This window comes from Salvelinus alpinus, chromosome 23 (assembly GCF_045679555.1).
Source record: "Salvelinus alpinus chromosome 23, SLU_Salpinus.1, whole genome shotgun sequence".
Lineage (NCBI taxonomy): Eukaryota > Metazoa > Chordata > Actinopteri > Salmoniformes > Salmonidae > Salvelinus > Salvelinus alpinus.
The window spans coordinates 43,411,428-43,426,743 of record NC_092108.1 but is presented as its reverse complement, the minus strand read 5'-3'; the positions used below and the strand labels follow the sequence as shown (position 1 = coordinate 43,426,743).

The 15,316-nt window shown below is 42.3% G+C and overlaps 1 protein-coding gene across 4 annotated transcripts in view; it reads right to left on the bottom strand.

The window, feature by feature from the left end:
- LOC139551090 (potassium channel subfamily T member 2-like) overlaps positions 1 to 15,316 on the bottom strand; it is a 64,624-nt gene that overhangs the window by 12,675 nt on the left and 36,633 nt on the right. For all 4 annotated transcript variants that reach the window (XM_071362481.1, XM_071362482.1, XM_071362483.1 and 1 more), the window contains 3 exons: positions 5,519 to 5,630; positions 1,010 to 1,111; positions 494 to 577 (listed from right to left, as the gene is read on the bottom strand). In XM_071362481.1, coding sequence (XP_071218582.1) covers positions 494 to 577; positions 1,010 to 1,111; positions 5,519 to 5,630 — 298 coding nt within the window. The remainder of the gene's footprint in view (positions 1 to 493; positions 578 to 1,009; positions 1,112 to 5,518; positions 5,631 to 15,316) is intronic.

The window sequence follows — 15,316 nt, the reverse complement described above, 5'->3', positions numbered from 1 at the left end:
ATGATAACACATTAGATCTGGTCAAAAATAACAAAACTTTTTTGGGGGTGTTTTTTCCCCATCATCTTTGAAATGCAAGAGAAAGGCCATAATGTATTATTCTAGGTTAGGTGCTATTTAGATTTTGACCACTAGATGGCAGCAGTGTATGTGCACAGTTTTAGACTGATACAATGAACCATTGTATTCCTGTTCAAAATGTTGTATCAAGTCTACCCAAATTGGTTTATTGATACATTTTCAAGTTCATAACTGTGCACTCTCCTCAAACAATAGCATGGTTTTCTTTCACTGTAATAGCTACTGGGGGGGACACACCGATCTCGTAGAGGTTAATGGTCTACAGAAGCCTCCTTACTTCTTTCCTTCCATCTGACATAAGGAGAGGAAGCCACATTATACTATTGGGATTAACCAAGAGAATCCTTGCATCTGGAATGAGAAGGAAGATACTTTTGACTATTCAGGTGCACCCCGACAGAGAGTAACTCACAGAGCAAAGGAAGCCAGAGCCTGGGGTGGTGTCCAGGCCAAGCAGCAGCCTGGTGATGGAGATAATATAGTCTTTGACAAACGACTGGGAAAGCAGACCAGGACAAACAGAAGAAAAGTTAAGGAAATTATGTCAAAAAGTGTCTTTGTGCACAGTCATTTAATAAACAGGGGCATTTATGATTAATTCAAAAAAGCATTATATCCTATGAACACTGGGATACATATCAACACATTGTATGTTCCATTAAGGGTTTTAAAAGTAAATATCTGGTTGGTACATTTTTGGGCAATAAATAACTATAATCGCTCCAGTACATGCCCTTTAGCAAAACCAGTCTCTGCCGCAGAGATAACCTTGTTTTAATTAGCCTCTGTAGGCTAATTAAAGAGATTAGCCTCTGTATACAGTACCATAAACCTCTAATTAGGTAGCTACCTCAACAGAAAGTATACATCCAATAGCATTCCTATGCGCTCTGCTGCAGTACAGTACAGATTATTACTGCCTGGTTACCTGGTAGAGGAGAGTGTCCAGCATGCCGATACTGAAGACCCTCCCGGCAGCAAATGGCAGGCGGAACATGAAAGCCAGGTTGGAGCCTTTCTCCCGCTCTTTCTAATAAGTAATAAGTAATAAGTAATATTAATACATATTTGTAGAGTGCTTTTCAATACATGCAGGAATCACAAAGCTCTTTCTGCTCCCATAGACATACTGTATATCAGTCAGGGACACAGAAGACCAACAAACTAATGTTAGGACAGCATCACAGGGTGTATAAATCTGTAGCATCCATCCATCCTCTCATCCACCAAATATGGTGATGAGAGGAAGTCTAGTGGTGGGAAGTGGGAGAAGATGGAGCTAAATTAAACACGGCCAACATTTTCTCATCGATGAAACATTTGATCTCAATACAGTTTTTTGTTACCAAAACTAGAATATATTATGGACAGAGTTCACTAAGCTTTGTAGACTTGACCCATTCAAAAAGTTTTTAAAAATGGCATTGTTTAGAAGCAGTGCAAGGGCAGATTGCTATCGCACATGAGCACTTCACAGATTAGGCATTCCCTAACGGAAATATGGAAATACATGCCAATAGGATCTCATTAACTTGAATCTCGTTAGCCTGTGCTTGGCCCTGCCCACCTCTTTGTTTGTTCTGCCCACCATGCTTAATTTGCTCCCATTGGAAATGACATCGATGAGATACAGTCACCTTCAAAATGATTGCCACCATTGATAAAGATAAAGACAGTATAAAATAAACAATACAAATACTGAGCTATATTATATGGTCAAAAAACTTTGAACATTAGATTATTTTATACTAATACAATTGCTCAGAGAAAAATATTTAGTTTAACAATTAATTTAAAGCCAATAGAGAATTTCTGTCAGCTGGTAACTGTCTTGCAAATAACTGCCGGTTCCGCGGTAATTGACCATTAATTAATATAAACACGTGTAGGTAATTTACGTGAATTAACATAAACACATTTAGCATCTCTGGGCTTCCATGCATAGCCTACAACCTACTGATGCAGACATTTGGAACATGTAGCCTATAAAAGTCACCTTGTCATAGAGAGATTTACACGGTTATCAAAACGTCACACAGGGGTAAGCATACATGAAACACAGCCTTTATTTTAAGTGTTTCTAAAAACCCTCATGGGAAAAATGAATGGTGGAAAAACAATTAGAACAATTTCTCTGTTTGACCGCTAGGTTTTATGGGTATTATAACTCATACCCTGGTACTCTTTGACCATCAGCGGAATCAGAGCTCCGTTTTGGATAAGCATAGTTACTGTGACTCGTGACTGCTGGTGTGTTGGTAACATAGTCACTGTAACAGCCCTAGGTAAGACATATGTAAAATCCATTTGTCATCCATCACTATAGGAAAAGGTACAGAACTCACAAACAAGAAAATAAAAATGGTTGATCTTCATAATTCAGGCATTGGGTACAAAACTGCTAAAAAAACAAAACACATACTATTATTAGAGCAACAATTAAGACATGTATAACCACTGGAACATTGGTAAACTTGCCTGGTATTGGACACAAGTGTATTTTGTCCCCACACACAGTAAGGAAGATGGTTTGGGAGGCAAAGAAAAATCAATTAGACACCACCTCCATGCCAATAAACTCATTGGAAGGGTTGCCAGAAAATAGGCATTTATTGAGAGCAACCAACCAACGTGGAGTAGGCTAAGTTACATTTGCACTTGGATTGTACCCGGTGCTATGGTCAGATGACACAATGTTTAGCTCTTTGTCCATGCACACCAGTGAAGGATGGATATGCAGAACATAACCTCACACTGTAACATATGGTCGCGAATCATATGTTATTGGGCTGTTTTGCTTCCACTGGTCACTGGGCCCTTGTTAAGGTCAACGGCATGAAGGTCAACGGCATTTTGCCAAAAACCTGCTGGCCTCTGCCAAGAGGTTGTAACCTGGCCGCAAGTGGATCTTCCAGAAAGACAATAACCCTAAGCACACATCAAAATAAAAAAATAAATGGTTATTGACCACAAAATCAACATTTTGCAATGGCAATCTCAAAGCCCTTTGAAAACCTGTGGTTTGAATTGAAGTGGGAATCCATAAGCTCAGATCAAAGGATATGGAAAGATTCTGTATCGAGGAATGGCCTAAGATCCCTCCCAATGTGTTTTCCAATCACATAAATTATTTTAGAAAAAGGCAGTTGTATTAGTATAAAATAATATAATTAACCAATTTTTTAGAATACAATATGCTGAGTATTTGTATTTATTTTATACAGTATTTTTTTGCTCATCTTTATCAATGGTGACAATAATTGGAGGTGACTGTATCTTGGGTTAATTACCAGTATCTTTGGAAATGGAAACGTAATATGTTTGTACTGTATGTAGGCTATTGTCCAATCTTTGCATAATTATGTATAACCATCTGTTCCTTTGCTTTGAAGACTACTCAATTTGAGTAGCCTTTGCTGCTGGAGACAACAAGACATTGGTGTAAACGTTGAATTTATAGAGCTACAGACATCTGCACACAATAGTTTGAAGAAATAATTAGTAAAAACACCTATACAATCCAATGCGTGATATAGAGCAGCACACTGAACAGACGACAACGAGCTTCTACTTTACGGTTGGCCTGACATCTGCAGCATGAATGCGATCTCCGCCGTCCGCCAATGTCCGGGACATATGTTGTGTTGTGTTCAAAACAACTGGGAAATGGGAACTTGAACATTTCTGACTTCAAACTTCAGTGCGCTCGAGACAACGAACTCAGACTGGTAAAAATAGTTTTGAACGGTCATCCAACTCGGGAATTACAAGTCAGGAACTCTGGCCTCTTTCTAGTGTTCCGGCTTTCCGACCTGAAGATCACCGACGTCATGATTTAATCGTCTGAAGGTAACCAAGTACGGGGCCTTAAAAATTGCAAAAAGTGCATAGGTAGTAAAATGTACAAAAAATAACGTGACCAAAAATGGGTCTAAAAAATATATTTTTCTCAGATCTAGGACAGACACTCCAAAACATTGTTCCATATAATACATTTTTGCCTGTCTGTTTTGCCATTTAAGAATGTGTTATTTAATGCGTTTCTATGGATTAGCCTATAGCAGTAAAGGCCAAAATTCTATGTTTCATCAAATATTTTTTTAATAATTTTTTTTTATGCCTACAGGGGTTCTAAAATTCAAAATCAAATGGCTAAATTATACATTTTATTACCATCTTTAAACAATTTCATACAGTACCAGGCAAATGTTCGGACACACCTAATCATTCAAGGGTTTTTCTTTATTTTTACTCTTTTCTACATTGTAGAATAATAGGGAAGACGTCAAAACTATGAAATAACACATATGGAATCATGTAGTACCCAAAAAAGTGTTAAACAAATCAAAATATATTTGAGATTCTTCAAAGTAGCCACCCTTTGCCTTGATGACAGCTTTGCACACTCTTGGCATTCTCTCAATGTAATGCATTTGAGCCAATCAGTTGTGTTGTGACAGGGTAGGGGTGGTATACAGTAGATAGCCCTATTTTGTAAAAGGCCAAGTCCATATTATGGCAAGAACAGCTCAAATAAGCAAATAGAAATGACAGTTTCTCTGTCCTTTGGTCTGATGAGTCCAAATTTGAGATTTTTGGTTACAACCGCCATGTCTATATGAGACTCAGAGTAGGTGAACGGAGTATTTCCGCATGTGTGGTTCCCACTGTGAAGAAGGGAGGAGGTGTGATGGTGCTTTTCTGGTGACACTGTCTGTGATTTATTTAGAATTCAAGGCAACTTAACCAGTATGGCTACCACAGAATTCTGCAGCGATACACCATCCCATCTGGTTTGCGCTTAGTGGGACTATCATTTGTTTTTCAACAGGACAATGACCCAACACACCTCCAGACTGTGTAAGGGCTATTTGACCAAATAGGAGAGTGATATGAGTGCTGCATCAGATGACCTTGCCTCCAACAATCACCCGACCTCAACCCAATTGAGATGGTTTGTGACGAGTTGGACCACAGAATGAAGGAAAAGCAGCCAACAAGTGCTCAGCATACTGTATGTGGGATCTCCTTCAAGACTGTTGGAAAAGCATTCCAGGTGAAGCTGGTTGAGAGAATGCCAAGAGTTTGCAAAGCTGTCATCAAGGCAAAGGGTCGGTACTTTGAAGAATCTAAAATCTAAAATATAGTTTGATTTGTTTAACACTTTTGGTTACTACATGATTCCATGTGTTATTTCATAGTTTTGATGTCTTCACTATTATTCTACAATGTAGAAAATAGTGAAAATAAAGAAAAACCCTTGAATGAGTAGGTGTGTCCAAACTTTTGACTGGTACTGTATGTTAGCATAGTATATGTGGCAATCTAAGGGCTAAGACCTATAGGGGTTTTAAAATGTGCTTTGTCCGGTGTCCAGTGTGTTGCTCTATATCCCGGCCTTGAAGTACAGTTTGTGTACATTCGGTGACGATTTTACCTTCTCCAGTTTAGAGAGAGCCAGAGAGTACCAGTCCTTAGCTCTGAATTGCATAAACCTCATGTTGGCCGGGTGGGTTAGCTCTGTGATGATACTGAGACTGGAGAACAACCTGTGTGAGAAGAAACACAATATACAGTGCATTCGGAATGTATTCTGACCCCTTCCATTTTCCAAATTTTGTTACATTACAGCCTTATTCTAAAATGTATTAAATTCATGTTTTTCTTCATCAATCTACACACAATACCCAATAATGACAAATAGAAAACAGATTGTTAGACTCGAAATTGAGCTCAGCTGCATCCTGTTTCCATTAATCATCCTTGAGATATTTCTTCAACTTCAATGGAGTCCACCTGTGGTAAATTCAACTGATTGGACATGATATGGAAAGGCACACACCTGTCTATATAAGGTTCCACAGTTGATAGTGCAGGTCAGAGTAAAAACAAAGCCATGAAGTTGAATGAATTGTCCGTAGAACGCCGAGACAGGATTGTGTTGAGGCACAGATCTGGGGAAGGGTACCAAAACATTTCTGCAGCATTGAAGGTTCCCAAGAACATACTGGCCTCCATCATTCTTAAATGGAAAAAGTTTGGAACCACCAGGACTTTTCCTAGAGCTGGTCGCCTGGCCAAACTGAGCAATCGGGGGAGATGTTTTGTATTTTTTTATACATTTGCTAACATTTCGAAAAACCTGTCTTCACTTTGTCATTATGGGGTATTGTGTGTAGATTGATGAGGGAAAAAAACGATTTAATCAATTTTAGAATAAGAATGTAACATAACAAAATGTCAAAACAGGGAAGGGGTCTGAATACTTTCTGAATGCACTGTATTTTAATGACCTGATATAGTTTATATCATATCGCTAGATAACAACAGTGGGTGCAATTCATGAAACATTAACCCCAAATCAATGTTTTTCAAAACATGTTTGTGCAAGTTTCTATGTTGTCTGGTGAAAATACTAAGATGAGTTGAAATGTTTTGATTAACTGTCTGACAACATGAAACATGAGAACTACAATAAATCAGAAAACAAATTAATTCACTGATGCATTGTGGTAAGGTTGCCAAGGAAACTAGCTCCTTTTCCTGTCTTTCATCTACAATCCCTCTCATCAAAATTAATCTTGAAATCCACCTCTAAAATGTTAAACTGCGTTTAAAGGTTTATTAAAACATTAGCCTGTATATGACACTTTTGATATCATATAAAGGCCTGCATAAAATGCCTGAACATGTGGTTCGGTGTATTGGACTATAAAATAGTTTGATCAAAGATGAAAAACATAACAGTGATTTTGTTAACCCTGTCCGCATATTGATAATGGTTTTCTTTCAAATACTTGTTTCGATGTCTCACGATAGGGATTCGCTGACAGGCGGATCACTACAGGAAGAACCAATCACACAGTGTCTGTCAGAGACAGACAGGTCGAGTGGCAAATGAGGTGAGCATCTCCGTCCTTATAAGGCGCCACTTGCCCCACCCTCTGGTTATTCTCACTCTCAACACTACACTCTCTGAAGCTCTCCTCAGCATGACTTGATCCCTGTCTTCCTGCTTAACTGTTCTCAGGCCAACCGTGAGGTTAACGCTGCCAAACGTCGGACCTCAGCTCCTGTCGATAGTGTTATGTACTGATGAAAAGGAAAGTTTTTGCTTCAAGTAGAATTTGTTTTGTACTTCTTAGTAGCTAGCGTCACACGGCTAGCTATCTAGACCTCATTAGCTCATGCTGCAAAGCATAAGCTAACCTGTCTAGCTCGCTGGAAAGCAAGCTAACCACACTAGCACAGACGGCATATCCCCCTTCTCTCGTTTTGTTTAATATACGTTCACTAGTTTGTGTCAACTAGACCGAACGTTTTTAGCCTCACAGTTCTAAGGTCGTAGGAGAATATAAGCCATTAGCCGGAAGGCTTTTAACAAGCAAGCTTACTCCTATTCAAAGCCTCCTTGCTGACACATTGTTTTTACAACAGGAGCCTTGGTTCTATACAAAGCCCTGTTCTATACAATGGCCACTGCTACCCCATCCCAGGATAAGTCAAGCACTCAAACCACCACGTTCTTGCGCTTGGGGATCCATGATTGCAGGGAAAGATTTCCACCTTCTATTCATCAACTGCCTGGGAAGGGAACTTGCTCAAGCAGCACTCGACGACCCCGCAGAGTCCTTCGATCACTACAAAGCACTGACTAGGGCGGGTTTGAGGAGGCGGCTAAAACAAACCTCTCTCTCTGCCGCCCCTCTAACATCAAAGCCACCGGCCGAGGCTGAGATTCAGCTCTCCGCGACCGGGCCCAGCAGGGGCGAAGTCACAGATAGCCTAGATTCCGTCCCCTTACTGTCTGACGACTTGGTGTCAGGGGAACGCCAGCTAGGGGATGATGAGGATGATGACGGGATTAATCTCGTGGTTCTCCTCGACTTTGCAACCGAAAGACCCTGTTCTTCCCCCTTCTTAAGTCCCAATGTCACCCTGCTACCAGAATGGGGGGGGGGGGGGGGGCTGCCCTCCCCAGCTTGGAGTTCGACATTTGCGAGTGAGCCGCGGCCAGACTTCGGGATCAAGTGGCCCACTCCCTTGGTGTCAGGATTCTGTACAATGGGAAAATACTCTGCTTCCCACGGTCCCAGCTTGCCTCAGGGAGGCAAAGGGCTCATGGGCAAAAACCCTTACCAGAAAGATCCTTGCTAGGGGCTCTCCTAGCCTGGACATGTAAAATGTTCCCCCACTGGCTGACCACCTTGACCCCACTTGCCAGACAGAGCGCTTTTCTGCCTCCATTTTTCAGAAGACGTACAAAGCCCAGTCAATCAGAACACTCAACGTGATCTCTTTATTGATGGCTTATCAGGCTGAGATACTGAAGGACACCGTAAATCAAATCAAATTGTATTAGTCACATGCGCCGAATACAACAGGTGTAGACCTTAGAGTGAAATGCTTACTTACAAACCCTTAACCAACAATGCAGTTTTAAGAAAAATAAGTGTTAAGCAAAAAAATAAGTAAGTAAAAAGTGTAAAATAAAAGTAACAAATAATTAAACAGCAGCAGTAAAATAACAATAGCAAGGCTATATACAGGGGTACCGGTACAGAGTCAATGTGCGGGGCCACTGGTTAGTCGAGGTAATTGAGGTTATATGTACAGGTAGGTAGAGTTAAAGTGACTATGATAAGATAATAAACAGAGAGTAGCAGCAGCGTAAAAAGGGTGGGGCAATTCAAATAGTCCCGGTAGCCCTTTGATTAGCTGTTCAGGAGTCTTATGGCTTAGGGGCAGAAGCTGTTCTTCAGGCTAGGGTCCTTTTTTCTCAATTTCCGCCTCACTGACGTGCCCAAAGTAAACTGCCTGTTGCTCAGGCCCTGAAGCCAGGATATGCATATAATTAGTTCCATTGGAAAGAAGACACTTTGAGATTTGTAGAAATGTTAAAATAATGTAGGAGACTATAACACAATAGATATGGTAGGAGAAAAACCAACCGGATATTTTTATATTTTTGAGAGCCCATGCTCTTACATTGGAAAGTATAGGGAAATAATTAAATCTAGCCCCCAGTATTCATTTCCTATGGCTTCCACTGGATGTCAGCACTCAATGTTCAAAGTTTCAGGCTTGTTTCTTCCAAAACGAGTAAGAATAATGAGTTTTACTATTGGTACACAGACTTGGAAATGTGTGTATGCGCAAGCAATGAAGAGGACACGCACCTACTAATATCGTTTTCCTATTAAACATACTTCTTTCTGAAATATTATGGTTTTATTACATTTTAGGGTATCTGAGGATTAAATAGAGACAAAGTTTGACTTGCGCCAACTAAACTGACTTTTTGGAATATAAAGAAGGATTTTATCTAACAAAACTACACATGTTATACAGTGGGGAGAACAAGTATTTGATACACTGACAATTTTGCAGGTTTTCCTACTTACAAAGCATGTAGAGGTCTGTAATTTATATCATAGGTACACTTCAACTGTGAGAGAAGGAATCTAAAACAAAAATCCAGAAAATCACATTGTATGATTTTTAAGTAATTAATTTGCATTTTATTGCATGACATAAGTATTTGATACATCAGAAAAGCAGAACTGAATATTTGGTACAGAAACCTTAGTTTGCAATTACAGAGATCATACGTTTCCTGTAGTTCTTGACCAGGTTTGCACACACTGCAGCAGGGATTTTGGCCCACTCCTCCATACAGACCTTCTCCAGATCCTTCAGGTTTCGGGGCTGTCGCTGGGCAATACGGACTTTCGGCTCCCTCCAAAGATTTTCTATTGGGTTCAGGTCTGGAGACTGGCTAGGCCACTCCAGGACCTTGAGATGCTTCTTACGGAGCCACTCCTTAGTTGCCCTGGCTGTGTGTTTCGGGTCGTTGTCATGCTGGAAGACCCAGCCACGACCCATCTTCAATGCTCTTACTGAGGGAAGGAGGTTGTTGGTCAAGATCTCGCGATACATGGCCCCATCCATCCTCCCCTCAATACGGTGCAGTCGTCCTGTCCCCTTTGCAGAAAAGCATCCCCAAAGAATGATGTTTCCACCTCCATGCTTCACGGTTGGGATGGTGTTCTTGGGGTTCTACTCATCCTTCTATTCCTCCAAACACGGCGAGTGGAGTTTAGAGCAAAAAGCTCTATTTTTGTCTCATCAGACCACATGACCTTCTCCCATTCCTCCTCTGGATCATCCAGATGGTCATTGGCAAACTTCAGACGGGCCTGGACATGCGCTGGCTTGAGCAGGGGGACCTTGCGTGCGCTGCAGGATTTTAATCCATGACGGCGTAGTGTGTTACTAATGGTTTTCTTTGAGACTGTGGTCCCAGCTCTCTTCAGGTCATTGACCAGGTCCTGCCGTGTAGTTCTGGGCTGATCCCTCACATTCCTCATGATCATTGATGCCCCACGAGGTGAGATCTTGCATGGAGCCCCAGACCGAGGGTGATTGACCGTCATCTTGAACTTCTTCCATTTTCTAATAATTGTGCCAACAGTTGTTGCCTTCTCACCAAGCTGCTTGGCTATTGTCCTGTAGCCCATCCCAGCCTTGTACAGGTCTACAATTTATCCCTGATGTCCTTACACAGCTCTCTGGTCTTGGCCATTGTGGAGAGGTTGGAGTCTGTTTGATTGAGTGTGTGGACAGGTGTCTTTTATACAGGTAACGAGTTCAAACAGGTGCAGTTAATACAGGTAATGAGTGGAGAACAGGAGGGCTTCTTAAAGAAAAACTAACAGGTCTGTGAGAGCCGGAATTCTTACTGGTTGGTAGGTGATCAAATACTTATGTCATGCAATAAAATGCAAATTAATTACTTAAAAATCATACAATGTGATTTTCTGGATTTTTGTTTTAGATTCCGTCTCTCACAGTTGAAGTGTACCTATGATAAAAATGACAGACCTCTACATGCTTTGTAAGTAGGAAAACCTGCAAAATCGGCAGTGTATCAAATACTTGTTCTCCCCACTGTAGCTGGGACCCCTGGAATGACAAATCAGAGGAAGATATTGAAAAAGTAAGTGAATATTGTAAAAATATTTTGATGTGGGGCGCCATCCTCAAACAATCACATGGCATGCTTTTGCTATAAAGCCTAAGACAGTGCAGTTAGATTAACAATAATTTTAGCTTTCAACCGATATAAGACACTTGTATGTACCTAAATGTTTAATATCCATAATTTTTATGATTATTTATTTGAATTGCGCGCCTTCCAGGTTCACCGGAAGATGTCCCGCTAGTGGGACGCCTCGCAAAGCCTTTTGGACCTAGACTTTGCACTCTGATAACGCTTGCCGTGCGGTAGCAGAGAGAACAGTCTATGACTAGGGTGGCTTGAGTCTTTGACAATTTGTAGGGCCTTCCACTGACACCGCCTGGTATATAGGTCCTGGATGGCAGGAAGCTTGGCCCCAGGGATGTACTGGGCCGTACACACTACCCTCGCGTCACTGGGCAGCTCGCGGTCTCCTTTTCCTCCAACCCTACCCACTCAGCCCCTACACAGATGATCATGCGCTGTCGCATTCTTTGCTCCTCTTCTATCCTATCATCTCTCCCTTCTGCTAAATTCTTCTGCCTCTTCGACCCTACTCTACTCCCCCTATGACTCGCACTGTTCCTTTTCCTCCTTGCCGGCTAGGCCCTCCCCTCCTGCTCCATGGCTGAGTGACGAATTGCGAGCTTATAGAACACGACTGCGGGCAGCTGAGCAAAAATGGAGGAAAACTAAACTTCCTTATCATCCTTTCACTCCCTCCTCTCTACCTTCTCTTCCTCTGTATTTGCTGCTAAAGCCACTCTATTGCTCTAACCCTAAACTATTTCCACCTTCTCCTCTCTCCTTAATCCTGCACTCCCTCTCTGCAGACAACTTTGTCAACCACTTTGGAAAGAAGCTCCTTAGCCGATTGAGTTCACTGGTCCCACTCACACAGAACTACCCTACGCATTGACCTGGCTGCATCCCCTCTGACTTCAAAATGGCCCGAGTTGCTCCCCTTCTGAAGAAACCAACATTCGACTCATCTGACGTCAAAAACTATAGACCTGTATCCATTCTTTTATTTTCAAAACACTTGAGCGTGTTGTCTCTGACCAACTCTCTTGTTGTCTCTCTCAGAACGATTTTCTTGACCCTAACCAGTCAGGCTTCAAGACGGGTCACTCAACCGAGACTGCTCTTTTCTGTGTCACGGAGGCTCTCCGCACGGCCAAAGCTGACTCTCTCCTCTGTTCTCATCCTCCTAGATATATCTGCTGCCTTCGACACAGTGAACCATCCGATCCTACTCTCAACCCTCTCAGGGCTGGGCGTCTCAGGCTCTGCACACTCTTGGATTGCATCCTACCTGGCTGGCCGCTCCTACTAGGTGATGTGGAGAGGATCTACAGTGCATTCGGAAAGTATTCAGACCCCTTCACTTTTTCCACATTTTGTTACGTTACAGACTTATTCTAAAAAGGATTTTCCTCAATCTACAAACAATGCCCTATATTGAAAGCGAAAATGTTTTTAGAAATGTTTGCAAATTTATAAAAAATATAAAACCGATACCTTTTTACAAAAGTATTCATCCTGTTTCCATTGATCATCCTTGAGATGTTTCTACAAATTGATTGGAGTCCAGCTGTAGTAAATTCGATTAGTAGTAGTAGTAAATTCGATTGATTGGACATGATTTGGAAAGGCACACACCTGTCTATATAAAGTCCCACAGTTGACAGTGCATGTCAGAGCAAAAACCAAGTCATGATGTCGACGGAATTGTCCATAGAGGTCCGAGACAGGATTGTGTCGAGGACACTCTACAGCACTCCACCAATCAGGCCTTAATGGTAGAGTGGCCAGACGGAAGCCACTCCTCAGTAAAAGGCACATGACAGCCCACTTGAAATTTGCCAAAGGCACCTAAAGGACTCTCAGACCATGAGAAACAAGATTCTCTGGTCTGATGAAACCAAGATTGAACTCTTTGGCCTGAAAGTCAAGCATCACGTCTGGAGGAAACCTGGCACCATCCCTACGGTGAAGCATGGTGGCAGCATCATGCTGTGTGGATGTTATTTAGCGGCAGGGACTGGGAGACTTGTCTGGATCGAGGGGAAAGATGAACGGAGCAAAGTACAGAGAGATCCTTGATGAAAACCTGCTCCAGAGCACTCCGGACGTCAGACTGGGGTGAAGGTTCACCTTCCAACAGGACAACGACCTTAAGCACACAGTCAACACAATGGAGGAGTGGCTTCGGGACAAGTCTCTGAATGTCCTTGAGTGGCCCAGCCAGAGCCCGGACTTGAACCCGATCCAACATCTGTGGAGAGACCTGAAAATAGCTGTGCAGCAACGCTCCCCATCCAACCTGACAGACCTTCAGAGTATCTGCAGAGAAGAATGGGAGAAACTCTCCAAATATAGGTGTGCCAAGCTTGTAGTGTCATACCCAAGAAGACTCAAGGCTGTAATTTCTGCCAACGGCGCTTCAACAAAGTACCGAGTAAAGGATATGAATACTTATTTAAATGTGATATTTCCGTTTTCTTTTTTATATATACATTTGCAAAAACTTCTAAACCTGTTTTTGCTTTGTCATTATGGAGTATTGTGTGTAGATTGAGAAAAAAAACTAACAATTTAATCAATTTTATAATAAGGCTGTAACGTAACAAAATGTGTAAAAAGTCAAGGGGTCTGAATACTTTTCCAATGCACTGTATGTCTGCACCACATACACTCACTACTGCTGTCCCCAGGGCTTGGATCTTGGCCCTCTCTATACACCAAGTCACTCGGCTCTGTCATATCCTCACATGGTCTCTCCTATCATTGCTATGCAGATGACACTCAACTACTTTTCTCTTTCCCCCATTCTGACACCCTGCGTGCCTGGCAGTATCGTAGCTTGGATGTCGGCCCACCACCTCAAGCTAAGGCCTGGCCGCTCAAAGACCTCTCCATCATGGTTGACAACTCCACAGTGTTGCCTTCCCAGAGTGCAAAGAACCTTGCGTGACCCTGGACAACACCCTGTCGTTCTCTGCAAACATCAAAGCAGTGACTCGCTCCTGCAGGTTCATGCTCTAAAACATCCGTAGAGTATGACCCTACCTTACACAGGAAGTGTCGGAAGTCCTAATCCAGGCACTTGTCATCTCCCGTCTGGATTACTGCAACTCATTGTTGACTGGGTTCCCCGCTTGTGCCATAAAACCCCTACAACTTATCCAGAAAGCTGCAGCCTGCTTGGTTTTCATTTACATTTTTACATTTAAGTCATTTAGCAGACGCTCTTATCCAGAGCGACTTACAAATTGGAAAGTTCATACATATTCATCCTGGTCCCCCCGTGGGGAATGAACCCACAACCCTGGCGTTGCAAGCGCCATGCTCTACCAACTGAGCTACACGGGACCACACAAGTTTTCAAACTTGCCAAGTTCTCCCCTGCTACCCCGCTCCATTGTGCACTCCACTGGCTTCTAGTGGAGGCTTGCATCCACTACAAGACCATGCTGTTTGCCTACAGAGCAGCAATAGCAACTGCCCTTCCATACCTTCAGGCTATGCTCAAACCTTACACCCCAACCCAAGCACTCAGTTCTGCCACTTCTGGTCTCTTGGCCCTCCAACCCTTACGCGAGGGCAGCTCCTGCTCAGCCCAGTCCAAGCTCTTTTCTGTGTTGGTACCCAAATGGTGGAACCAGCTTCCCCCTGAAGCTAGGACAGCAGAGTCCCTGCCCATCTACCGAAAGCACCTGAAACCCTACCTCTTCAAAGAGCATCTTAAATAATAACCTTCCTCACCTTGACACCCCCCCCCCCCCCAAAAAAGAAATCCTGAACCAACAAAATTGCGCTTGACCCTCCCTTACTATGCCTGTGATAAGTGGTTGTCCCACCTAGCCATCTTAAAACTTCTTTGTGATCGGTGTCCCGTCCGCGGGATGGTTGAGCTAACGTAGACTAATGCGATTAGCATGAGGTTGTAAGTAACAAGAACATTTCCCAGGACATAGACATATCTGATATGGGCAGAAAGCTTAAATGATTGTTAATCTAACTGCACTGTCCAATTTACAGTAGCTAGTACAGTGAAAGAATACCATGCTATTGTTTGAGGAGAGTGCACAATTTTTAACATGAAAAGTTATTAATAAACAAATTAGGCACATTTGAGCAGTCTTGACACACAATTTTTAACATAAATATAATGGTTCATTGGATCAGTCTAACACTTTGCACATACACTGC